Source organism: Misgurnus anguillicaudatus, chromosome 25 (assembly GCF_027580225.2).
Source record: "Misgurnus anguillicaudatus chromosome 25, ASM2758022v2, whole genome shotgun sequence".
NCBI lineage: Eukaryota > Metazoa > Chordata > Actinopteri > Cypriniformes > Cobitidae > Misgurnus > Misgurnus anguillicaudatus.
The window spans coordinates 11910183-11937736 of NC_073361.2; the positions used below are offsets into that span (position 1 = coordinate 11910183).

At 46.0% G+C, this 27554-nt stretch overlaps 2 protein-coding genes across 2 annotated transcripts in view; one reads left to right on the forward strand and one right to left on the reverse strand.

The window, feature by feature from the left end:
- LOC129426158 (E3 ubiquitin-protein ligase TRIM16) overlaps window positions 1-19724 on the forward strand; it is a 71452-nt gene extending 51728 nt beyond the window's left edge. Inside the window, exons 5-6 of the mRNA XM_073864318.1 lie at window positions 10-66; window positions 18332-19724. Coding sequence (XP_073720419.1) covers window positions 10-66; window positions 18332-18858 — 584 coding nt within the window. The 3' untranslated portion in view covers window positions 18859-19724. The remainder of the gene's footprint in view (window positions 1-9; window positions 67-18331) is intronic.
- A 1593-nt stretch (window positions 19725-21317) lies between these two features.
- Window positions 21318-27554, reverse strand: part of LOC129426181 (F-box/LRR-repeat protein 7) — a 73212-nt gene continuing 66975 nt past the window's right edge. Inside the window, exons 3-4 of the mRNA XM_055182384.2 lie at window positions 25883-26488; window positions 21318-23162 (exon numbers count right to left, since the gene is read on the reverse strand). Of these exons, the coding sequence (XP_055038359.2) occupies window positions 22426-23162; window positions 25883-26488 (1343 nt within the window). The 3' untranslated portion in view covers window positions 21318-22425. The remainder of the gene's footprint in view (window positions 23163-25882; window positions 26489-27554) is intronic.

Consider the following 27554-nt stretch of genomic DNA (forward strand, 5'->3'; position numbering starts at 1 on the left):
ATGTTTCAGTTACATATATCTCAGTTATTTCTGGTGAATTGAAGAGTAGGGAGGATTTCTTACAATGTAAGAGACTTTTATTTCATTTATTATTTATGACTTTATCATGATTTATGTTTTTTTTTAATTAATTATTTATCCACTACTACATTCACGAGTTCGCATTAACATGTAATCGATAGGGAATGAGATAAAGCATATTTGGCGTGCTGTCCGAGGAGAGGGCTCCGAGCTCGGAATTTTAGCCCGAACCCAGAGTACTCCCCTCTCTTTAACTGTGATGAATGAATCTAGATGAGAGTGAGGTGATGGGGTGGAGGAGGGATGCTGCAAAAAATCTGTCACGGGACAGAGGTGAGGGACTGCCATTTATAGGCACCTCTTTGCACTGATTGGTTGGATCACATGACCATGCTCCTCCCGAACTTAGTGAAATAAACTTAATTTCACGAGTTCGCATTAACATGTAATCGATAGGGAATGAGATAAAGCATATTTGGCGTGCTGTCCGAGGAGAGGGCTCCGAGCTCGGAATTTTAGCCCGAACCCAGAGTACTCCCCAAAAATGCCACATAAATGAGAGACAGCAGCCAGAAAAAACATCCCCAAAAAGTGTAAGCGTAAAGACCTATAGAAAGCGGTGGGAAAACTAGTGGTTTGACTGGGAGGGCTCTCGCAGCATCCGACGGCAGCATTGTCTGAGATGCTCGCAGCATCGGATGGGAAAGCCCCGCCAGCAGTCAAACGGGGAGCGCATTTGCGAACTAGAACATGGTGCGGAAATTAAACGAGTTAAGGACAATTCACTGGAAGGCCGCTGCAGTGTCCAACGAGAGCTTTGGTTGAGATGCTAGCAGCATCGAACGAGACGTCTCCACATGCAGAGGGGAAATGCTGGTGAGGACGGTGAGAAATTTAATAAGCGAGACAAGCAAAATTCGAATTAGGCGTTTGACCGGGAAGACCCTCGCAGCATCTGATGGGGGCTTTGGCTGATGTGCTCACGGCATCAGACGGGAAGTTCCTGCCAGCAGTCAAACGGGAATGCTTTACGATACATTTTTTTAAATAAGCTAAATTAAGCGTCCAACCAGGAGGACCCTCGCTGCATCCGAAGGGAGCTTGAGCGAAGATGCTCGCTGCATCGGATGGGTAGGTCCCGCCTGTATTAAAAAGGAAATGCTTGATATAAGTGTCACACCACGGGGGCGGACCCGACTATGCTAAGGGTCACACCCCTCTCAACTCTTCCACCTCGAGGAGTTTCCCAAGACCACCCCAATGACCAGACAGACGAGTATACTACAGTTAAAATAAACTTTATTAAATATTTAAAAGGAAAGGGGGAAAAGGGTAAGGGCAATTTAAAACTAATGTGTCTCTTCTTCGCCTCCAGGGCCACTTGGGGGAAAGACTGGGGACAGGGGCTCCTTTGGGGGCTCTGGCCCAACAATCCGTGGCGCGCTCCGCTTCTCCTGGAGGCAGAATCAAATAACAGTCAGACAAGGGTAAGGTACTTCGTTATTGCTCGCTGTTCGTTCAACACGGGACCTTCGTTGGAACGGTAAGTGATGGCTATAGCCACAGGTCACGTTCACTCCACAGGTTACGTTACTCACAGTACTGGAGGATCTTCGTTCACACACAGAGCTTCACTTGTACAGGTAGGGATTTGCTATAGCACGGAACAGTTTCTCTTCACAGGTTATGTTATTCGCAGCACTGGGGATCTTCGTTCACACGGAGCTTCACCTGTACAGGTAGGTAATTGCTATAAGTACAGAACAGTTTCACTTCACAGGTTATGTTACTCACAGCACTGGAGATCTTCGTTCACACAAAGCTTCACTTGTGCAGGTAGGTAATTGCGATAAGCACAGAACAGTTTTACTTCACAGGTTATGTTACTCACAGCACTGGAGATCTTCGTTCACACATAGCTTCGCTTGCACAGGTTATGTTACTCACAGCACTGGGGATCTCCGCTCACACAGAGCTTCACTTGCACAGGTAGGTAACTGCTATAAGCACAGAACAGTTTTACTTCACAGGTTATGTTACTCACAGCACTGGGGATCTTCGCTCACACAGAGCTTCACTTGCACAGGTAGGTAATTGCTATAAGCACAGAACAGTTTTACTTCACAGGTTATGTTACTCACAGTACTGGGGATCTTCGCTCACACAGAGCTTCACTTGCACAGGTAGGTAATTGCTATAAGCACAGAACAGTTTTACTTCACAGGTTATGTTACTCACAGTACTGGGGATCTTCATACACACAGAGCTTCGCTTGCACAGGTAGATAATGGCTATAAGCACAGAACAGTTTTACTTCACAGGTTATGTTACTCACAGCACTGGGGATCTTCATACACGCAGAGCTTTGCTTGCAAACAGTGGATTTTCGCGACAGTGTTGGTGCACCGTATTCCTTCGCCCATCCACTCAAGCTGTCCGGGCGTCGTAGGGGCTAGTGGGTCCGATGACACGGAGCCGAACGCTTCCCAAACTCCCCCTCCTTCTCCCACGACCGGGGTCACGAGTTGGGGCGAACTTTCGTCGGGGCTCCGTCACCACGAGCTTCTGTTAGAGAGGTCAGTACACACACCGCTACAACCCACAGTCCGCACGGTACACTCTTGGTAATACTCACTGGGTTTCACCACTGTCTGCTCTATGGACGAACGAAGCTCTCGCTGACACACCCCGGGCACAGGGCTAAATTTTCTCGCTCTCCTTAGGACCCAGGCCACAACGGATGTCGTTGTCTCGTGACTCGTCGGAGGCTAGGCAGTTTGAACGCTACAAGCACAGCATACACACAGCAAGTAAAGCGTAAACACCATCAATCAGTGAAACTCACCCACAGCACTCTTATACAACTTCACGTGGTTTTTAGATCGCCCTTGCCACCTGGCTACGACGACCTCGAGAGGATGGTTGGGCGATAGCTGGACCGCCAAATGAGAGTGAGAGGTGTGTTATTCACAGGCCCGGCGTGTTGATTATCACTCCTCTGGCTCACCTGTGCTTCCTGTTTCCCACAGGGCCACTGTTCTACTGGTGAGCGATGCTTCCTACCAAGTGCTTCGTCCGTGCTTCCGGTCAACCCGCGGCTCGCCCACGCTTTCCTCTCCAGTGGGGCCAGGGACCTCAAAAACACAAAGGAACACACCAAACGACTCTTCGTACAAATATTGCACAGATAAGTACCACAGCTGTTACTCACACTTAATTGTCAACAACTGCTATTAGCTCCGCTCTTGATGGCTCTGTGTCCACTATTTCTCTAATGAAAACCCCTCAGAATTCCTTCGTCAGCTGTCTGTCTCTTCCTCTCTTCCCCAGGAGAGCGATCCAAACAGCGTGGTCCGTCTGCAAAGCAGCAACACAGCGTATACAAAGTATACCACAAGCACCCCGTTTGATGTCTACAAAGGTCTTTTTATGCACTGGCTCTTCTCCTCGTCAGCCTATCAGCAACCGCTGTGTAAATTATTCCCACCTGAACATAATCAGGCTTAATTTTGGTTTCGGGGAAACCCCGGAAATTCCGGTGTTCTAAGTAAAGCGTCCGGGCGGAATCATCGACGGGCGGAACCCGTCTTCCACACTTTTGGTTCCGCCCTCGCAAAACGTCACCTGTGACATCCTCCCCCGCCGAAATGGTTCTAGTCCCTAGAACCGCTTCCGGTGACCCACTCTCCATACCGGATGGGCGGTCGCCCCCGGGTTTCCCGCTGGGGGCGCTGCGGTAGGGGCTCTGGGGCGTTTCTTCAGCAGGTAAGTCGTCCGGCTCTCCTGGAGCCTCTGGGGCTCCGTCAGCCGGTAAGTTGTCCGGCTCTCCTGGAGCCTCTGGGGCTCCTTCAGCAGGTAAGTTGTCCGGCTCTCCTGGAGCCTCTGGGGCTGCGTCGCTCGCTGGACCCACCACGACAGGTAAGTTCTCAGGCTCCCTTGGGGCCACTCGGGCCGGCCCCTCCACCGGGCCTCTTGGAAAGATAACCCACCCTTCATACCAGGGGGCAGCAGTCTCTGGCTCCTTAGGAGCCACCTCTATGACTAGCGGGGGATAGTTTGGACAGGGGCGGATCATGTTCCGATGGACCACCCGATCTGGACCGGGCTTCCCTTCTGGCCGGATCGTATATACCGGCTGTCCCGGTCTCTGCTGCAGCTGCACAATATACGGCCTCGCCTCCCACCGATCACTCAACTTGCCTCCACCTAGCCGCCGATTATCCCGGACTAGTACCCTCTCCCCAGGAAGCAAGGGGGCGTCCCGTGCCGTTCTGTCGTATAACCTCTTGTTCTTGTCCCCCGCCGCCTGGATCTTCTTATTGACCTGTTCGTATGCGAAGTGGAGACGATGGTGGTGTCGTCCTACCCACTCGGTCACGTTCCCTTCTTGCTCTCCTCCCGGTGTTCCCAATAGGAGATCTGTGGGCAGGCGGATGTGTCTACCGAACATTAAATACGTGGGGGCATACCCCGTCGTGCTGTGGATGCTATTATTGTAGGCTTGTAATAAGTTCAGTAAGGCACTCACCCAATCGTCCTGGCGCCTCTGATCCAGCGTTCCCAACAGGTTCAACAATGTCTGGTTAAACCGCTCACATCCCCCGTTCCCTTGGGGATGGTACGAGGTCGTGTGGGTCTTCACACACCCATATAGCTGGCACAGTTCCCGAATTATACGGGACTCGAAATTTGGGCCCTGGTCTGAATGCAGGAACTCAGGGCACCCAAACGGCTGGAAGACCGCCCTCCACAGTGCTGTGGCCGTAGTACTTGCGGTCTGGTCGAGGGTGGGGATGGCCCAGGCGTACTTGGTGAACAAGTCCGTCACGACCAAGATGTTCTGGTATCGGTCCTTCGGACGACTCAGGGTCAGGTAATCCATTGCTACGATATGGAGAGGGGCCTTTGCGTGGATGGGTACCATCGGTGCTCGTGGTTCCTGTCGAGACTTAAACAGAGTACATCGGGGACATGCTTTAATGAACGTACTCACCGACTCCTCCATCCCTGGCCAATAAAAGTGTCGGCGTAGTAATGACGTGGTACGCTCCTGCCCTTGATGCCCCATCTGGTCATGGTAGGCCTCCAGGAGTGTCCAGACTAGACTGGTCGGCACCACGATCTGACTGACCTCTTCATCAGTCCCCGGATCCCGGATAGTCCTGCACAACACACCTTCTCTCAATGTCAATCTCTCCCACTGCCCCAGTATTTTACGACCCACCTCTGTCTGGGCTTGTCTCTCGGCGGGGGTCGGTCGCCGAGCCTGCTGAAGCCACTCGCCCAGATTCCGCAGCTCCTGATCCTCCTGCTGCCTAACCCTCCAACGCTGGGGGTCCCATCCCCAGCTCGCGGGCGCTGCCTCCTGTCGGCTCCCAGGCGCCTCCACTACTCCAATCATTAGTCCTTCCTCTTCATGTCCTTCTTTGGGTGGGGCCAGGCTCTTCGAGTCTTCCCTTGCTGGCAACCGGGAAAGGGCATCTGCGTTGGTGTGCTCCCGCCCCGGACGGTACTGCAGCTGGTAGTCGTAATTGGCGAGCTGGGCCACTCATCGCTGCTCCACTGCTCCCAACCGGGCCGTCTGCAAATGAACCAGAGGGTTATTGTCAGTGATCACGGTTACCTTAGCTCCCCAGAGATAATCCTTAAATTTCTCGCTCAGGGCCCACTTTAACGCCAGCAGTTCGAGCTTGAAAGAACTGTAGTTCGCATCGTTTCTTTCAGCGGGATGGAGGCTCCGGCTGGCATAGGCGATCACCCGTTCCACTCCATCTTGTTTCTGTGCAAGCACCGCTCCCAGGCCCAGGCTGCTGGCATCTGTATAGAGTAGGAAGGGTTGGGAGAAGTCAGCATACGCTAAAATCGGGGCTTGTAAAAGTTCTTGCTTCAGGACCCTAAAGGCCGTCTCACACTCTGGGGTCCATTCCACCGTGGGGGATCCCCGTCCCCGTGGTCGCCCTGTCCCGACCAGCAGCTGGTTCAAGGGTCTGGCGATCTTAGAGAACCCTTTTATAAATCGTCGGTAGTAACCCACAAAGCCTAGAAATGATCTCACTTGCCTTACAGTCCTGGGGGCCTCCCAGTCCCGAACTGCCGATACCTTCCCGGGATCAACGGCCACACCAGCTGCACTCACCACGTGTCCCAAGAACTGCACCTTACGGCGCAGCAGGTGGCACTTCTCCGGTTGTAACTTCAGCCCATACCTCTCCATCTCTCGGAACACCTTTTCCAGGTGCTGTAGGTGAGTCTCGAAGTCTGGGGAATACACAATCACATCATCAAGGTATACCAGCACGGATTCCATTAACTGACCTCCCAAACATCGTTGCATCAGTCTCTGGAAGGTGGCGGGAGCGTTGCAAAGACCGAAGGGCATCCGGTCCCACTCAAAAAGACCAAAGGGCGTGGTAAAGGCGGTCTTTTCTCGATCTCGTTCCTCCACCGGTACCTGCCAGTACCCGCTGGCCAAATCTAAGGTGGAATACCATGCAGACTTGGTCAGACTCGTCAGCGAGTCCTCAATGCGAGGTAAGGGAAACGCATCTTTCTTGGTCAAGCTGTTCAACTTCCTATAGTCCACACAGAACCTCCAGGCCCCTGTCTTCTTCTGGACAAGCACTATCGGTGCCGCCCATGGGCTACTACTCTCTCTCACAATCCCCTGCTCCAGCATACCTTGCAAGAGGGTCCTCACTTCGGTATATAAGGTGGGGGGTATTGGTCGATACCGCTCCCGACTCGGTGCAGCTTCTCCCGTAGGGATACTGTGTCGTATTACCGTCGTGCAACCATAGTCTTCATCATGGGTGGAAAACACGTGTTGCCATCTCTCCAGTAGCTTCTGCAGCTCCTCTACTTGTTCCTGCTCCAGGTCCTCTCCTCGTAAGGAGTCCCCTGTCAAATGGGCCGGTACCTTGTTCTCCCTCGTCCTAGACGCTCCTCCTGCTTGCGTTAGTGCTACCTCAACTACTGCGGGGTGCACCCGCCGGAAACTCACATCTTCCTTATCCCGCACCTGATGGCCCTCGACCAACGTCACCGTCACCAGCCGCTGGTGCTTGTGTAAGTGTACTGGGTAGGGGTTTTCATTACAGACCTTTACCGGCACTCGGCCTCGTCGCACCACCGTCAGTCCTCGGGCCACTCTCACCTGTGTGCAGTCTTCGTGAGGTTCGACCAACACCCAGCTCTCGGGGCCTTGACGCTGTTGTGGCACCCTGGCCCACACTATGGCTTCGCTTCCTGCTGGCACCGACAATGCGAATCGACATGCTACTCGACCAACTTCTTCTCGGTCATCCCGGCTCTTAGCCAGCTGCACTCGCCTGCAGTCGGCCACTACTCGTTCCCAGCCTGGCCGTTCGGCCCTCGGTATTGTCTGAACGGGCCTAGCCCGAAATAGCTCCTCCCAACACTCCGAGAGAACATTCATACCTAGGAGGGCTCGATGACGGCCGAGGCAGTGGTCCTGTACGATGATGACCCCCTTCTGCGGGACTCGTACTCCATACAATTCAAAGTCCGTAAGTCGATAGCCGATGTAGGGGATCTCCAAGCCATTCGCCCCCTTCAAGGTCAGCCAGGGCGCTTCGGCCTTGTGTGCGGGGTAGGCTCCAAATAATTCATGGGACAGGCTTTCTGAAAATAAGGTTACTTGGGAACCAGTGTCGACGAGACAGCGCACCGTGGTGCCACATACCTGGGCCTCCACTGTTGGGCTAAGCCCAATCATCCCGTCTCTGGATTCCATTCTTCTATAGGGGTCACTTTGGGGGGCACTGCCTACTCACATGCCCTGCAGTCCCACACCGATTGCAAATGGGCCTCCCCTGCTCGTCCCACTCGAACCTAGGTCGACTAGCCTGCCAGGGGCGCCTCATCCCATCTCGGCCTCGATCGGAGTACGTCCGTTCTCGGGGAGCGGGCCCTCCTTCTCTCCTTCCCGGCCCTACGCGCAGCTCCCCTACCAGGGCCTTCGACCATCTGATCTCGCATGTCCTTTAGGAGCTCCATCTTCAATGCTTGTTTCCAGTCGGTTACCTCCGAGGTTGCCGCCGGACCACTTACTGCTGCACATACGGGGGCCTCCTTTACTTCCGCTTGGTCGCCTTCCAAGGCCATGGCCTCCTTTTGCAGGTCATCGAACGTGAGCTCAGGATCTCGTCTAAACTGCACTCGGAGGTTTTGCCGTAGGGGGCCCTCCCGTAGCCCTAGCAGGAACTGGTCCCTTAACAGGGTCTCCTCGTCTCCTAACCCATGATCTCGTCGTCGCTGTAGGCGTGTATACTGCTCGCGCAGCTTCAGGGCGAAGGCTCGAATAGACTGGTGGGGGCCCTGCTTGCAATTAAAGAACTGCGCCCTCAGGACGGCCACAGGGGTGGTATCACCATACTGCTCGGTAAGGAAGTGGAATATGGTCTGGGCGGTGGCTCGAACGGCTTCGGGGGCGGCTTGTACTTCTCGCCGGGCTTCTCCTCCTAGTGAGTTTAATACAAATTGCTGTTGTTGACTGGCACTCAGCCCCTGAAGGCCGGCCAAATACTCGATCTGGGCCCTCCACTCAGTTAAACGAAACTCGGACTCGACCCCATTATACTTCTGCACCCAGGGGTTTCCCAGGAACACGGGCATGGCACGGGGTGGTGTTTCTGGCACAACACGGGGTGGGGTTTCTGGCCTTTCAGGCACAACACGGGGCGGGGCTTCGGGCAACTCGTCGTCGGCCATTGGAGGGCCTTGGTCGCTCAACTCGAGGTGGAAACCCTGCCGACTACGCCAAATCTGTCACACCACGGGGGCGGACCCGACTATGCTAAGGGTCACACTCCTCTCAACTCTTCCACCTCGAGGAGTTTCCCAAGACCACCCCAATGACCAGACAGACGAGTATACTACAGTTAAAATAAACTTTATTAAATATTTAAAAGGAAAGGGGGAAAAGGGTAAGGGCAATTTAAAACTAATGTGTCTCTTCTTCGCCTCCAGGGCCACTTGGGGGAAAGACTGGGGACAGGGGCTCCTTTGGGGGCTCTGGCCCAACAATCCGTGGGGCGCTCCGCTTCTCCTGGAGGCAGAATCAAATAACAGTCAGACAGCGGTAAGGTACTTCGTTATTGATCGCTGTTCATTCAACACGGGACCTTCGTTGGAACGGTAAGTGATGGCTATAGCCACAGGTCAAGTTCACTCCACAGGTTACGTTACTCACAGTACTGGAGGATCTTCGTTCACACCCGGAGCTTCACTTGTACAGGTAGGTAATTGCTATAGCACGGAACAGTTTCACTTCACAGGTTATGTTATTCACAGCACTGGGGATCTTCGTTCACACAGAGCTTCACCTGCACAGGTAGGTAATTGCTATAGCACGGAACAGTTTCACTTCACAGGTTATGTTATTCGCAGCACTGGGGATCTTCGTTCACACGGAGCTTCACCTGTACAGGTAGGTAATTGCTATAAGTACAGAACAGTTTCACTTCACAGGTTATGTTACTCACAGCACTGGAGATCTTCGTTCACACAGAGCTTCGCTTGCACAGGTTATGTTACTCACAGCACTGGGGATCTTCGCTCACACAGAGCTTCACTTGCACAGGTAGGTAATTGCTATAAGCACAGAGCAGTTTTACTTCACAGGTTATGTTACTCACAGCACTGGGGATCTTCGCTCACACAGAGCTTCACTTGCACAGGTAGGTAATTGCTATAAGCACAGAGCAGTTTTACTTCACAGGTTATGTTACTCACAGTACTGGGGATCTTCGCTCACACAGAGCTTCACTTGCACAGGTAGGTAATTGCTATAAGCACAGAACAGTTTTACTTCACAGGTTATGTTACTCACAGTACTGGGGATCTTCATACACACAGAGCTTCGCTTGCACAGGTAGATAATGGCTATAAGCACAGAACAGTTTTACTTCACAGGTTATGTTACTCACAGCACTGGGGATCTTCATACACACAGAGCTTCGCTTGCACAGGTAGATAATGGCTATAAGCACAGAACAGTTTTACTTTACAGGTTATGTTACTCACAGCACTGGGGATCTTCATACACACAGAGCTTTGCTTGCAAACAGTGGATTTTCGCTACAGTGTTAGTACACTGCATTCCTTCGCCCATCCACTCAAACTGTCCGGGCGTCGTAGGGGCTAGTGGGTCCGATGACACGGAGCCGAACGCTTCCCAAACTCCCCCTCCTTCTTCCACGACCGGGGTCCCGAGTTGGGGCGAACTTTCGTCGGGGCTCCGCTCACCACGAGCTTCTGTTGGAGAGGTCAGTACACACACCGCTACAACCCACAGTCCGCACGGTACACTCTTGGTAATACTCACTGGGTTTCACCACTGTCTGCTCTATGGACAAACGAAGCTCTCGTTGACACACCCCGGGCACAGGGCTCAATTTTCTCGCTCTCCTTAGGACCCAGGCCACAACGGATGTCGCCGTCTCGTGACTCGGAGGCTAGGCAGTTTGAACGCTACAAGCACAGCATACACACAGCAAGTAAAGCGTAAACACCATCAATCAGTGAAACTCACCCACAGCACTCTTATACAACTTCACGTGGTTTTTAGATCGCCCTTGCCACCTGGCTACGACGACCTCGAGAGGATGGGTGGGGCGATAGCTGGACCGCCAAGTGAGAGTGAGAGGTGTGTTATTCACAGGCCCGGCGTGTTGATTATCACTCCTCTGGCTCACCTGCGCTTCCTATTTCCCACAGGGCCACTGTTCTACTGGTGAACGATGCTTCCTACCAAGTGCTTCGTCCGTGCTTCCGGTCAACCCACGGCTCGCCCACGCTTCCCTCTCCAGTGGGGCCAGGGACCTCAAAAACACAAAGGAACACACCAAACAACTCTTCGTACAAATATTGCACAGATAAGTACCACAGCTGTTACTCACACTTAGTTGTCAACAACTGCTATTAGCTCCGCTCTTGATGGCTCTGTGTCCACTATTTCTCTAATGAAAACCTCTCAGAATTCCTTCGTCAGCTGTCTGTCTCTTCCTCTCTTCCCCAGGAGAGCGATCCAACCAGCGTGGTCCGTCTGCAAAGCAGCCACACAGCGTATACAAAGTATACCACAAGCACGCCGTTTGATGTCTACAAAGGTCTTTTTATGCACTGGCTCTTCTCCTCGTCAGCCTATCAGCAACCGCTGTGTAAATTATTCCCACCTGAACATAATCAGGCTTAATTTTGGTTTCGGGGAAACCCTGGAAATTCCGGTGTTCTAAGTGAAGCGTCCGGGCGGAACCATCGACGGGCGGAACCCGTCTTCCACACTTTTGGTTCCGCCCTCGCAAAACGTCACCTGTGACATAAGGTTTAAAAAGCAAAAATGTTGGTGTTCGACCGGGAGAACCCTCGCAGCATCCGAAGGGGGCATTAACGGAGATACTCACAGCATCGAACGGGTAGGTCCCGCCTGCAGTCAAACAGGAAGGCTCTAGAATAGGGTTAAAAAGGCAAAAAAATTGGTGTCCGACCAGGAGGACCCTCGCAGCATCCAAAGGGAGCTTTTGCGGAGATGCTCACAGCATTGGATGGGTAGGTCCTGTTGCAAATTCAACATGAAAATATAAATGTAAGAAAATTATGAGTGATGAGGCTCGACAAGCGATTTGAAGGGGCGAAACTTAAATTGGTGGAAGAAAATCCCGCACTGCCTACAAACGGGGAGCCCATACAACGACGTGCACGGTAGAGTGCAACTGTGTGTGAAAAAAAAATGCAGGGAAAAAATATATACGAACAACTGTACATACAGTGTATTCTCACAAGTATAAACGCATGCAGATAAATATACATATAATTATTTATTCATTTTAATGAATGTGCAGGTGAAGCAAACAAAACAAACTAGGCTTACACAAGACTTTCTGATATGCAAGTGGTTGAATCTAATGTAGAATTTGAATGATTCTGACATTCGGCAACTGAGGGCCTAAGTTTGTTGATTAGAGAGGCGGTTTGGAGCGGGAGTGGTTGGAGCACTGATGCTGAATGAATTAGCTGAATGAAAATTTAATTGCTTGGATATCAGACTGGATTAAAACAAATTTTACCAAAATCTCGTAGCCAATTAAATTCGGTTGTTGATGAAAAGAGGATCAAAACAAGTTTCGACCAGGCTCATCTGTACTGCAGGTAATTTAGTAGCGAATTATATAATTGGATGGGGTTCGGTAAACTGAAAATAGAAAGTGCCCCTTCTTAAATTTGAAAGTCTTACTTTGTTTGAAGAAAAATGAGATTGTATCAAGGTTTTGGAACTTTTTAATCAGAAGTTGTAGGGTAGATGACTGGACTGAAATTTTAGATGACTGCAAATCCTGAACAGTGAAAAAAGCAAAAAAGCAAAAAACACAAAATGAACACTGCGTCCAGCGTGCGGGCAGTATAGATGGAGTGGTAGAGGGAGTGGTGACCGAGCCGAAAGGCGGAAAGGCACCTAGACATTAAGTCAATTGTAATGGGCGGCATGGAGTTTGGGCGAATGGGCTTATTTCTAAATATAGTTTTGATGACGGGTGAGAGTTTTAGAGTTGTTTATAGCTGATGAAGGTTTGCCAAAGATTAGTTTATAAAAATTAATGCCACTTAATTAGCCTGAATGACTTAACTGTTGAATAAATGAGATGCCCAACAAAGAAAAATCCGGAAACGGACCTGAAATGCCCATGGCAATGGGGGAGGTAGACCCCATATGCAGTCGAAACAAGAGTGCATATATTAAAAGGCGTGAATTTTTTGGAGCAAAACTGGGCATCGAATTTAAGTGTTTGACAGGGAGGACCCTCGCAGCATCTGCGGGAGCTTTAGCTGGAATGCTCACAGCACCAGACGGGTAGGTCCCACCTGCGGTCGAATGGGGCTCACCCAGCACTTTGAAGGGGCAAGACGAAAAAACAGAAGAAAGAAACTTTGCATAGTTTCTGATTGGGGGAAATGTGCAGTAATGCAAATAGCAGAGCTTAAAAAGAAAACTATTGTTATTTAATGACAATATAATGAGGTTTAGACAAGCAGCAAATGCTGATTGAAATTTACGTTAAATAAGAGCTAATATGCAAGCGCTGAGCAATTAGAAAAAACACGATTGAATTGGCATGTGAACATGCGAATGTGATTGGTAACAGCGGGAATGCTCAGGTGTTGGAAACAAGCAAATTAATTAGTTCCAGGTGTGGTTTCCTTACACTGTAAAAATCCAATTAATGAAATGTTGGACGGGCAAAAAAAAAAAAAAATATATATATATATAAGTTAAACCAATTTTCTTAGTTACTAAAAAATAATTAATTGGGCCAACAATTTGATTTTTACAGTGTAGAGAAAAAAAAGAGTTCATGGTTAAATGATTTACCGTTGATTAATACCTTTGGAGGATAGGGTAAATGTCCCTGAATATAAATCGAGGTATCAAGATTTTACCTGGTGACTTTGTAAAAACGGTTTTGTATGATGACTTACTAGGGATGGACTTGCATCCAGTTCTGATGCCGGCAGGCTAACTACCGGTGATGGAAAAAAATAATAATAATACGATTTTGCTCCCTGGCACATGCGTGGCAGTTAAATTTGATTCCGAAGACCATCGTAAAAGCATAGCGAGGGGGCGCAGTGTTTCGTTGACAAATTTAGAAAATTTGAGCGTTTTCAATTTTATTTAGAATGCTACCAGAGCAGCATGTAGGACAGAACAAAATTTTAGATGAGAGGAGTTTACACAGTGCTTTAAGTGGCCCAAAAGAAGAGCCGGTACTCTATTTTTCTTTTTTTTTTTTTTGCTGACTGGACTTCTATATTGAAGGGGTTTTATATTCAGCAGTCAACAGACGAGCTTGTAAAAAATAATGAATCCTTATATAAGTTTGTGGATTTGCTTGAGCTAAAAATAGCTATTGAACATACATAAAATGTGCAAACGGTAGATATATAAGTAAAATTTTCAGCATGGTCAAATGCTAAAACTAGTTGTTCAGATAGAAAGAGCTTAAAAACAAAAACTTTAAAATGACACCAAGACCATGTCTATGGGTTCAAGAATAACAAAATACTGGCAATTTAAAACTAGAAAGTCATCACTTTATTTTTTTCCCATTGTTTTCCATTTCGAGGGTGGTAAAACTACTGTGCACGTCGTTCAAATTTATTGAATTTTCGTTGGGCAGTGTCCCAAACCAAAAAGGGCACCAAAGGGGGTGGTACTATTAGTTATATTACTAGCATCAACTTAGACAAGTGATTATAATGGGAAATATAATAACAAGAATTAAAGTGTGACAAAAAATATTCCATATGATTTACCTGCTGGCTTGATGGATCTTTGAATCCATGTTTGCAATGTTGAACTGCCTTTAAAAGCAGCCTCCCTTGCCGTTCTCTGTCTTTGTTTTGTGAAGGCATTTGTGTTTTTTTCTATTTTTGCCTACAAAGTGTGCCAACAACAGCAAATTTAGTGTTTATATTTACTTAGATCTGATCGGGAACATTAAATCCATTAGACAAGCGATAATAGTAAGAATGTGGATATTTTGTTGTTGTGTGCTTGCTAAGTTGTTAGCACTTTTACATTTTACAAATACATAAACAAACTTCCAAATGAGTAATTCTGCGGTTTAACAGCTGATATAATGTAATAAATCTACCTGTTAATGCAACGAACTTCAGAAACTGTCGTCCAGGCAGAGAGTGCACACAGAGATGCTGCGGAGCGGGAGGGAAAACACGAAGTGGATTAGCGGAATCAGTGGATCTTTAGCGATCTTTAGGATCTTTTTATAGATCACAACCTTTGTGTGCGAAATTACGGAAGATAAAATACGGGAGATTTAAGGGAAAATACTAATACAGGAGGACGGCGGGAAAGAAGGGTAAAATACGGGACTTTCCCGGCCAAAACGGGATACTTGACGGGTATGAGTCACACCTCTCCACACCACGTTGAGGCTGACGGACAGCAAAGGCGACGCATGCGCTTTTAACTTGTAAACTCAAGGGTGTATGGGTAATGTAGTCTCTGCTCTCGGTGGGACGAATTAGGAAGTGTACATTGTGAAGAGTGCTCTGAAAAGCGCCAGCGCAGCCAAAGGATTAAAACCTCTGATTTAAACAGATGTGCAAATGAGCGTTCCGGTACGCTAAAAGCACGTTCTGGGCTCAGGGAGAGGTGGTGGTACGCTCAAGAGCTATTTTTAGAAGTGGCGGTACTGAGTACCGGCGCGTTCCGGCCCACTTAAAGCACTGAGTTTACATTTAAAACAAAACTGGCTAAGGAGATTAAATACGACAACGCTATATGACCGAAATATAGCTTAAAACCCAGAAACCCGAAGGAGGTGGATGGGTCCCATGATTTGCACTTAGCGATGCCAAAATGCCAGGATCTTTAAAACCTTTTGAACTGTGAGGGAGATCTGCTGGAAAAGCATCGGGTGGTTAGATTGAGATTTTTCAGCGAATATGGGAATTGCATAGTTACATTAAATAAAACCGAAAACCCAACTTTTTTGCGACTGATTTCCCCACAAGTTAAATAAACCGTGATGCGGAATTGAATGCGGTAGCCTATATTACGCCAGCGGGCGTTAAATGAATGCTGCGAATCAGGGTATTAGACTAACGTCAACTTTCCCATGGTCTATACTTGCAGGTTTTTATTTTACGGGCTGGTTAAAAATAGGAAAAACGCTTAAAGGAAGATTAAGAGATTACCTTGTGCGGCATATGATTTAAACAGCTCGGGATCTGCAGAGGCAGATTGGAATAATATATTTCGAGTATGTAGGGATCCTGGGACAGAATTAAGCAATGATTAATGTCAGACATCATTTAAATGGTAAAATCAGTGTCATAGCTCCACCATCGACTACAAAAGAACGAATCGACTGGCAGGTGACGAATATAGAGTTAGATTTTGAAATAAATAACCCCCTAACGTGAAGGAAACATGCGGAGCGCGCTGCTGCGGGTGCTGAAAAAACCCTGGTAAGCTGTATATCCATCAGGGTATGACGCGAACAAGGAACAGCTTTTAACGTCGGCGGCAAGGATGGAGCTAGTTAGTGCACTTAGGGAACAAAACACCGTCCTGTAGAAGGACATAAGAGCCGACACTTTAACGCCGGGCACGATAGAGGCACGGTGTCGGCAGTAAATGATCGTCTTAATAGCGGGAAAAACCATTAAAGTAAGTTCGTATTGGGGGTCTGTGACGAGAAACGCAATATATTCTAAAATAGTGTGTAATAAGCGAGTTAGGTCCGCCTGGTAGCGCATCACCAGCAGCTGGAGACGCTGCTTCTAGATAACTTACATAATGGCAAGTGTGAGATCGCACGACTCGAAAAACTACAGAAGTGACTGACAGATTTGATTTAAAAGTATGATTCGGGCCGGTGGTGATAGCGCAAAAGTCTGCCGTTGTGATGAAAGCGTGAGCGGTTGCTTATTAGGTTTGCAACTAGAGGGAAAAGCAGAGCAAATTATTTCCGTACAGTAGCTAAATCAATACAAAACGAAGGATGTAAGTACAATACTTTAAGAGTAACGTGGAAAGAAAAATCAACACGGTCTACATTGAGATCGAGAAGTCCGAGTTGCGGAGGAAAATATCGATAAAAAGAGGAAGCATATATTATATTGATTAAAAACCAATGACTATTTTGGGTCCCTGTGTTAATAATCCGTGCGTTTCAAAACAATTGCATGGGGAGGTACTGAATGAATAAGGATCGGTGGTCTGCGGAGGCAATCTCCCGTTATATTTGGTGATATTTAGAACAGGTTGAACTAAAAACAGAGGAATGAGAGATAATAGCGTCAGGGCTTGAGCTGCTAGCGGAGGCAGCCTTACGCTAGGAAGCACCTGAAGTTAACATCCTATGGACAAAAATACAGATGAGGAAAACGGATTGCGACGCTGGCGGATATAACAGAAATATTTGGTGAAATGGAAGCAGGAGCCACTGTTATGCGGGCGAGGGAACTGATTGAAACCGGCGCTCTAGGACGCGGCCCGGACCTGCCGAGCGCCTGCCACCGGTGGTGAGAGGCATTAGGAAAAAACCCGGTACTCGGCGGAGTAGGGTGGAAGGTGGAGGGCGCGAAATTTGGGCCCGGTGGCCTTACTTGCTAGATGAGTACGAGAGGCTCAATGGGAAATGGTTAGTAGTCTGAAAGGAGACATTTAGTCATAGCGTTAAACCTGCACGAAAGATATAGTTCAATAGTGATCGTTTCGAGGCTTTTATCAGTCCCTGTTTAATGATTCGGCTCGATTGGGCCGGATAGGTGCGAAAAAAAAAAATGGCGGACGTCTCGCTGGCAGGGGCGAGAGTAGGATTCGGCGTCCTGGTGTGAAGTGAAAAGTGTCGGTTAATATCCCCAAATTTTCAGGTAGAAAGAAATTCATCCTTGCTGGGTAAGTAGTGGCGGGCCGAGAAAGCATGTCGTCGCACAACAACGCTCGAAACCGGATGTGACGACACATGGGCGAGGCCGAATGCTGCAAAAAATCTGTCACGGGACAGAGGTGAGGGACTGCCATTTATAGGCACCTCTTTGCACTGATTGGTTGGATCACATGACCATGCTCCTCCCGAACTTAGTTAAATAAACTTCATTAAAAATTGTGAAAACAAAAGAAGGAATAAAAAGAACAAAGACAACATGAAGTAAAAAATATTTCTGAATGTTCAATGTTTACAGAATTTCAGGTCACACATGTCAGTAACTCAGTTATTGTTAAAGAGGGTGAATAAATTGAGTAAAATAAACAGTTAGATACTGAGCCACAAAATAAAAACATCGACCTTTCAAAAAAAAAAACTTCTGCTACCAGACACAGAACACAACTTAACTTTTTTATAAATAAAATATACATTACCCTAAAAACTGTATACAAATGTTAAATGTGATCTAACCAATCAGCGCAAAGGGGTATAAATAGCAGTCCCTCACCTCTGTCCCGTGACAGTTTTTGCAGCATCCCTTCATCACCTCATCACCTTGCTCTCAGCTACATCTATCCCTGTTAAAGAGTGGGGAGTACTCTGGGTTCGGGCTAAACTACCGAGCTCGGCACCAGACTAAATATGGTTACATGTTAATCTGAACTCGTGAAATAAATACATTAAACAATCTTAAACTTAATAATAACTATGGAGAAACAAAGTAAATGAAAGAGTAAATACAAATATAGAAACGTGTAGTTTTTAAAATAATGCAATAAATCTGCAATGATGATTTTTGTTAAACTGCTGCAGTCTGTGTTTATTTTCACCAGATTTCAAGCAGTTCACACTGGATTCAAACACAGTTAATACATTCATTCAGCTGTCTGATGGGAACAGAACGGCTACTCGCACTTACACAGACCATCAGTATCCTGATCATCCAGACAGATTTGATCTCTGGCATCAGGTGTTGTGTAGAGAGAGTTTGTGTGGACCCTGTTACTGGGAGATTGAGTGGAGTGGTGTGGTGTTTATATCAGTGTCATATAAGAGCATCAGCAGGAAGGGAAGGGGTGATGAGTGTTTGTTTGGATGTAATGATCAGTCCTGGAGTTTGTGCTGCAGTGACTCCAGCTGCACATTCATTCACAATAACAAACACACTGAACTCCCTGTAGTGTTGAGCTCCTGTAGAATAGGAGTGTATGTGGATCACAGTAAAGGATCTCTGTCCTTCTACAGCATCTCTGATACAATGAACTTCATACACAGAGTCAACACCACATTCACTCAACCACTTTATCCTGGGTTTCGGATCAATCCAGGTTCAGTTAATTTGTGTAATCCAGCAGTGTAGATGACATTAAGATTCTCTAACTAATACTGTAAACTTAATATATTCATTGAATCCCTTTACCCTTGGCCATTTTGATTGTAAGGGTTACCACAGTCAGTCTTGTCATCTTGTGAAATTGGTCATAGATATTTTACAATTAATGCTGTTAAATTCAGGGCTAAGGGGTGATTGGGACATGATTATAGGGAAAATAAAAATCTAAAAATGAAGAAAACTTGATCATTTAAAATGGATATTGTAAAACACAAGCAAATGAAAGTCTTCATGTCTGCTTTCAAAACTCATATTCATTCAGACTTTTACCTTCATGATTGAAGAGGAGTAACTTTCAGCAAGCTAAGCTGCTTAGTTAGAAGGTAGAAATAAAGTCAGAAGACATTATTGAGATTATAATTTTGGTTAGGAGCTTATTAAACTAAAATCCAAAGCGTTAATGTTAACTGTAAAATGTATTATTATGTTTTAAAATCTATCAGTGGTGGCTTATGACTGTTCTTCCGAGGGGCGCAAATTAAAAATAAGTGTTCGGAGTGTCATGTGTGTTGCTCGTGCTTTCAAAATATGTGTTTGTAGCATCATGTAAACCCTGTGCATCACGTGTTTTGTCAAGGTGAGTGCCTGCTGCACACGCGTCAAAACCATTTATGATAAAAGAGACGCTCACGTTCACAAAATACACGCAAGACACTCCCTTAACAGTAAACTCTGATTACGCATGAGATTATGCGAGTATCTGGCAAACGCGAGTGTCTTTTTTGTCATGAACACTTTGGGCGCGTCTGCAGCGGGCACTTGTTTTGACAATACACGTGATGCACACAGGATCACTCGACACGCAGAACACATATTTTGAAATTATGAATCACACACATTTGTTGGGCATGTGAAATGAAAGTGATGAAATTGGCAGTGTTTGGTAAACCATCAATGTGACACCTTTGTTTAACTCATCAAGTGAGTATTAAACACACATACACATTCATTTTGTGGGGACATTCCATGTACGTAATGCATTTTATCAACCCATTCTCGCCAAGGGGCGTGCAAGTGACGCGCAGTGTGGTTGTCGTGCAGTGGATGCGCCGAATTCCGATTTTGCGTGCATATGATACGCCAGTCCTTCCCATTCACTTATATGGCGAATCGTTTCGTGACGTTTTATTTATTGTTTTCTCATTTGTTTTCTTTTTTTTACCATTTTCGCTTGGGTTTAGGGTTAGAAAAACTTTTTGTTATATAAAAATGACATCCTAACCCAAACCCCAACTCTAACCCCAACTCCAAGCGACCATGGCTTAAATATAGATAAAAACATAGAGAAACCTGTATATTAAATAACCTGCTTAAACAAATGTGAAATCTAACCCTAAACCCAAGCAAAAATGGTTTAAAAAACAGAAAACAAATGAGAAAACAATACATAAAACGTCACAAAACGATTCGCCATATAAGTGAATGGGAGGGACTGGCGTGTCATGTGCACGCGGGGTCGGAATTTGGCGTATCTATTGCACGGTGGTGGCGCTGCGTGTCATTTGTGCGCATCTTGGTGAGAACGGGTAGCATTTTATACTGTACAAACTACAAACTGTATATTCTATTCCCCTTACCTACCCCCCAGTCCCTAACCCCAACCATCACAGAAACCTTTCTGATACTTCACACTTTCAATAAACATCATTCTGTTGGATTTATAGGCTTGTTTCCTCATGGGGACATCAAAATGTCCCCACAAGGTCACAAAAATACTGGTATTCCTATCTTTGTGGGGACAAACCCCACAACGTGATAATTACCAGGTACACAAACACACACACACACACACACACACACACACACACAGCCCTGTATCTATATGTGATGTTCATCCTCTAGTACAGTGATTATAACTGAGTGAGTGTAGGAACAAACTTCAACCAACAGAGGGAAGCAGTAAGTAATAAATATAAAACAGCATTACCTTATTCATTTATATCCATTTACATAATGTATACAAATCCTCTATGACAAAACACTGAGTCCTGTTCAGTTTTAGGCTTTATCCTTTATTTACAGACAACACTGAGATACAAATTCAACAGCTGTTTGCATTTGATGACTCGTTTGATATCTTGGGTCACATTTAGACTTGCCTGTAAATTGTGTGTTTTTAACTTGTGTATGTTTAAACTTTATTATCTTGAATGCATTTTAACTTGATCTTAAACTTTAGAATAAAGCACATTTTATGAACATTTTTTTTTTTTACATTTTATGATCCATTTTGTTGAAATGTTATGATTCTTTCAGCAACCATTGAAATAGTTTTGATAAAGAAGTGTTTGGTATGAATGAGGGAGAGTTTGGACTTTCATCTGCATGCTAAAGATCTTTCTGTACCAAATACCACTGTGTTATTTAAATCCAAAGTATTTGCATCTATACAGATATGTTTTGAACAGAAACCACATTTTCAATCATTTTCAGTAAGCAGCCCTTTATTCAGTCTTTAGCAGCAACAGATTTTACCAAACTGACTCCTTATGCTGCAATATCAAATAAAATATTTGAGTTAAAAATGCATTTTAAAGTGCAATTTGTTTGCAATTTGTCCACATTTTTCATCGTCTAAACTGAACAAATGCGGTCTCTTGAAATCCAATATGTTATTTTTCTAAAAAAAGAATGAGTATACGTACACTTAAAAACCTCTTCTCAGTAAGACAAGATGTTTAAAATTGAATCTTGTAACACAACCAACAAGGTAAAGAGCGTTTTGTAAAAAAAAAAAGTAAAATAAAACAACAATTAGTTGACACAAATAAACACAATTAAGACATTTGGGAAAACACAAGCTTTCTGTACAGTGAAAATAATACATGTCTTACATGTGATAAATACTATTATATATTTTATGTGGATCTTTAAAAGGCAGGACCATCAAACACCAACTGTGTCTCAAAACCTAGAAAACATAGACAGGTGTCCACCGAACAGCACTTTCCAGCCATATTGTGAAATACTGATTTTGAAACATACAGTAAATGTTTTTAATAGCATCAGTATAAAATAGTGCAATGAAGTTATTAAATATTATTTTACTCAGTTTATTTTCTTATTAAGGCCTTTGATTAATGTCAGGGGTTTAATGCCGAAAAGTTGTACTGCTTTAATAAATTGGCACGGTAAAGCAAATGTAAAAATTTAAACATCCATGTAACATAATTATTTGATTTCCTTTGCATTATGTTAGTGTATGTTTATATTTAATTTATCATTAAGATAAGATAAACCACATCTTACTCAAAATGATTTAAGTGCTGATGTTGGACTAAATAGACTAATTGTGTAGTCAAGTTCAATGGAGTTCACATCAGTTTGCAAAATTGTGAATTGTGAACTGCTCTGAAACATAAACAGACTCTACATTAATCGTTTATATGGACAGTTGCTCATTCATTGCAAACAGTGTGTGAATCAGTTCACTAGGTTTTAAGACACATCCACCCTGTTGCATCTTGACATGCAGTCATATAAATGCAGAATATAAACATCTACATGTCTGAAGTCCAAACCTCTGTTGTCCTCTCAGTAGAAAGCCGGTATAGTGTGCTCTATTACACAACGTCTGCAATGCTGTCGGATCAGTCGAAGTGCCTCAGGTGACACCTCACACTCCTGTACGTTTAATAACTGCAGTTCATGACATCCGGCCGCCAGTGCGGTCAGCCCTCGTCCCGTCACGCTCTCACAGCCCCTTAGACTCAGCCTTCGAAGTCCCTCACAACACTGTGCTAACACTTCCAGTCCAGCGTCTGACACCAGCGGGCAATGGCCAACATCAAGAGACCGCAGTCTGGGGCAGCTACGAGCTAAGTGTCTCAAACCCTGGTCTGTTATTCCCTCACAGCCACGTGCATTCAAGTACCGAAGCCGTGGACAGTAGCGCGCCACGTACCGCAGTCCAACGTCAGTAATGCGCATACAGTGTGCCACGCTTAGATACCGCAGGCGGCCCTCCAGACGAGCAACTTCACGCAAACCAAAATCTCCCACCAGAAAGCAGTCGCTTAGGCTAAGCTCACGTAAAGCGCTGCAGTGCAGTGACAGCTGTCGAAGGGATTCATCGGTTAGGCGGCTGCAGCGCCGTAGGTAGAGATGTGTGAGACGCGGACAGTGAAAGGCGATGGCCCTTAGGCCTTTGTCCTCCAATGATACACAGTCTGTCAGGTCCAGATAACGCAGGCAAATCTGCTGTCCATGTAATGGTGTGAGCTGAAGAGAGGACTCCTCAGTCAGACTGATACAGGTCACTTTAGGACAACCTTGGGTAAAAGGAGGGACAATAATTAGTTCATAATGGCAGGGTATTAAAAATTCACTAAAAAGAAATGCTGGACTGTTTGTTTTCAATGAGAGCAGATTTCCCTTTCAATACGGTTCACTTCGCATTGCATCAGTAGCTGACGTTATGGGGGAAACTCCTGTTTACAAAAGTGGTGGGGCTTCCCCTTATATAAGTCCGGAGAGAATGGCATACCTTACCTTTATTCTCCTTCAGCATTAACGTCTCACTGCTCCGAAGAAGAAGCCTTCCTACTCACCGTCGATCTAGCCCTGCAGCGGAATCCATGCTCGCCGTCTTACCCTGCCGCTTCTGGCCGAGAATCAAAGATAAAGCCTTCGCTTGCCATGGAACAAGCCCTGTGCAGCGGACACATGCCTCTGAAGCGGTCTCCCTGGGCCCATCCGGTAAAAACAATATTCTAAATGCAGAATCTCTAATAGAGTAAGGGTGCTATTGTAATAGTGCCTCGGCACAGCGGCTCACGTGAGTCCCTGTGCCCCTCTGGATTTCCTCCTAAATGCGTTGTCAGCCTGCACGTCCCACGCCGAGACTGCTTCCACGAAGCATGGCTGTTTCATCTGTGTTGCATGCTCCCCCTGCTGTTTCCCCTCTTGATGAGATGGGCAAAGCAGCAGAGCCGTGAGACTAAAATGCGTATGCATAGACATGCGCACACGGGCTCGTAGCCACTGCACCCCCCTCCTCCCCCTGAGCGGCACGGCCTCATTCAGCAGCTCGGAAAAGCTAGTACGCTGTTATAACGGCGTCTATCACTTCTCAGAGCGCATCGCCGGCCTTGGTCCACCCCCTTGCCGAGGCTCCTCACGCAAATCCCAGAAGCTCACTGTACTTTCACTTCCCTGAGGTACCTTTTCGGGCCGAAACATACCAAGGGACTGAGCCACACGGGCTCGTTGCCGCTATAGTGCAGCCATTTTGTGCTCAGCGCTCACAGATCCTACGCCTCAGTGGCGTGATCTTGTTAGAACAGTACGGTAGAGCCAACACGCTGTTATTGTAGCACTAAGGGCACTTCGTTATAAGAGCTTTAACCAGCCTGGGTCTACCTCACTTCGGTACAGCTTATACAAAGTCTGACTGCTCTCACTGCGCTTGTGCTGCCCTGACATACACTCTCTAGCTGAGACTGAATCAGAGGCGGAGGTGTGACGAGCCTCCACAGACACCTACGGAGCCCTACGCCCCTCCTCTGCTCAAGCGGCGTGGCCCCAACCCAAAAGAGCATAACATGCTCTTTATGATGATTATGGTTTATGCTGAGCCCCGAATATGTCCCTTTATTCAGTCCCATCCTACACCAGGATGCTGGATATTGGTATATTAATTATATATTCTGTTTTTTTCTGCCCTTTACTTAATGGCAATACCGCAATGCCTCACCCCAAGCTACTCCTCTGCATGGACAAGTCAGAGCCTGACATAAACACCATTAAGACAGACTGCTCTGTTCTGTGAGCCACTCAGATCACCGCTTGAATGGCTGCCCATGCCATTACCAGCCGTGCGGGTATAAGTGATGCCTATGGCCTTATTTCACAGTATTTGCGTTTACGGTGCGCTCTGAGAACTCACCGGTATACATGCTATTATGTTTATTTGTTTGCATTCACGGTGCACTCGGAGAGTCCGCTATATGCATGGCGTTATGGGATAATGTTCCCCCATAGCATCAGGTACTGACGCAATGCGAAGTGAACCATATTAAAAGGGAACGATAAGGTTACTCACGTAACCCTGGTTCCCTGAAATAATGGGAACAAGCATTGCATAGCTTGCTGTGCTTAAAACATCACGCAGCAAGTGTTATTTGACTATGCGCTTCAGTCAAATAATGGTAAGCTATGGCATTCTCTCCTGACGTATATAAGGCGTAAGCCCCGCCACTTTCGCGTGTTCGAACACCATTTGCCTGTAATTTTTACAGGCGTTACCCAATAGGCTTCAATCGCGGAGTAAACAGGAGTTTCCCCCATAGTGTAAGCTACTGACGCAATGCTCGTTCCCGGAACCAGGCTTACACAAAAAAACACATTGTTTTTTGTTCATATTTTGAGCAAAAGATCAGAAGGTTAAACAATAAAGATACTTTTTTCCACAGCCTTCTTTGTTCATATTTACCAACCCTACAGTATATTAATAAATGACACTGTATCTGCTGTTTCTACTATTAAAGTTATACTACATGCTTTAAAAGCAAATTCAGCCACAAGACATCTTGGTTATTTTGGCAACATAGGATGAATAAGTAGAAAATAGCAGAATGCATGCTGTGCCCTCTGTGTGATGGATAACTTTACAGTTTGTTACTGTCAGATTGAACTCTGCAGACCGACTCTTGCACCTTCACTGATGATAAAAGTCCATCTTTTAAAACCGAGTAAACTTCACCTTCCCCCAGAGAGAACTGCTGAACTGGCAGCAATTTCTTGTTTTTATAATGCATTTCCCAGGTTCATGGTATGAATTAAACTCTGAATAAATCCACAAGTAAACATGGCATTGTGATGTACATACTGACAGCTAATCCATCACCAGAGCTTTTGTAAGCAATCAGGGGATAACATGTTTTACTCATTGTCTTCACTTGTATTCGATGTGCCATGCAGTTCACAGACTCCTTACAGCAGAACATTTACCATTTTTAAATATTTTGAATGGTAATGGCGGCAACATTACCTGAGACATCTAGGTGCTCCAGACTGGGACACTGGGACACCACGTCAAACACAGCATCATTGGACACATGATAGCAGCCTGCAACCTCCAAATGCCGCAGCTCCGGACAACGCTGAGCTATCACACGAAGCCCACGATCAGAAAGCCTCCGGCAGCCACTGGCTACAACCGTCTCCAGGGTCAGACAAACACTGGGAGTGTCCTGACATAACCTATTAGTAAGAACCTTAAGGGCCCTGTCAGCATTTAGCAGCTCTCCAGTAAGACGGATGGCTCTCCAGAGTCGTGGATCCCAGGCCAGGTTATACCAGCGACGACACACTCGAGCGCAGTGGCACAGGTGAGGGGTGGACAGGTAAGAGAGAATGTGTAGTAAAACAGGATCTGGCAGAGCATCGATGAGAGCCACATGAGCAGTTTTGAAAGGGCGTGAGTTTGTCCCTGGAGGGGGATGAATCAGAGCCACTGTTTCCCCACAGACATTAATAGAAGGCGAAGATGTTTCATGCCCATTTGGGACTGTTTGAGGTGAGAGTGAGGAAAGGTTTGGATTCAGAATGAGGGCGGGGCTTGGAGTGCCAAGTGTCCTCATACTTAGGGCTGAATCTGGAGGAAAGAGTGAGACAGAAAATTAGATATAGGAGGGAAAAATATGAATGAGATTTCTTTATTCTCTGTTGTTTCTCCAAGACACAAGTGAGTCACTTAGATATCAACTAGACCAAGATGTGTTATTTTAACACATTTGTTTAGAAAATGTATGAATTTGGTCAAACAAATTACCTCATGAAATACTGAATACCCCATGAATTGCTATGGAATTGTGTTGGCATAAATAAAATTACTGTAAAACAAATGTTGGTTCAACTAAAAAAAAATAAGTTACCAGGATGCCTCAAATTTTAAGTTAATTCAATCTAAAAAAATATTTGTTAACTCAAAAAAGTTGTGTAAAATTGTTGTGTCAACTAATAATTTTAAGTTGAATTAACTTACTTTTTTTAGTGGGACCAACTTTTTCACAGCAATTCGGGTTACATGCATCAGATTGGGCTGTCATAGCATTGTGATTTACTGTATACACAGAGAGACAAACCAATTCCCCTCCTTTTCATATAATAAAACATGACAAGCAAAGCCCTCTTTAAAATGTGTGCTTTAGTGTGTTTTATGTGTGCTTCTGCAGGTGTAAACAGTAAGTCAAGAAGATTTGTATTCCAGACCTGACCTGAGATCAGTCTGACTCACGGCCAGGTCATGATGACATATTCAGATGCTCCCTCTCGAGGATGATAAACATCTTTGGCATAACAAAATACAACTAGATGAACTCAGAGCTCTAAAATAGACACATACTCAGCTCATACTATCAAGAGAGTCATTTAAAACATATAAAAACAAATTTGGTTTAAGTAAGAGGATCAATCTATTACGTCTTGTCTGGGTTAATGTGGACTCTTCTCCCAGTCAAACAAGGTAAAGTAGGACAAAAAAACATACTTTTGGTAGTACGCAACCACAAGTACACGACTGATGCGTGGTGAGCAAGCTGTCCGGTACAAACTCATGCAACAGGTTCTTGCATTACTGGTGGTGACAAACCTCAGTTCTCAAAGGGGTGATAACGTTACCTTTAAATTGACACATTTGGAAACACAACAGTGTGTGAAAA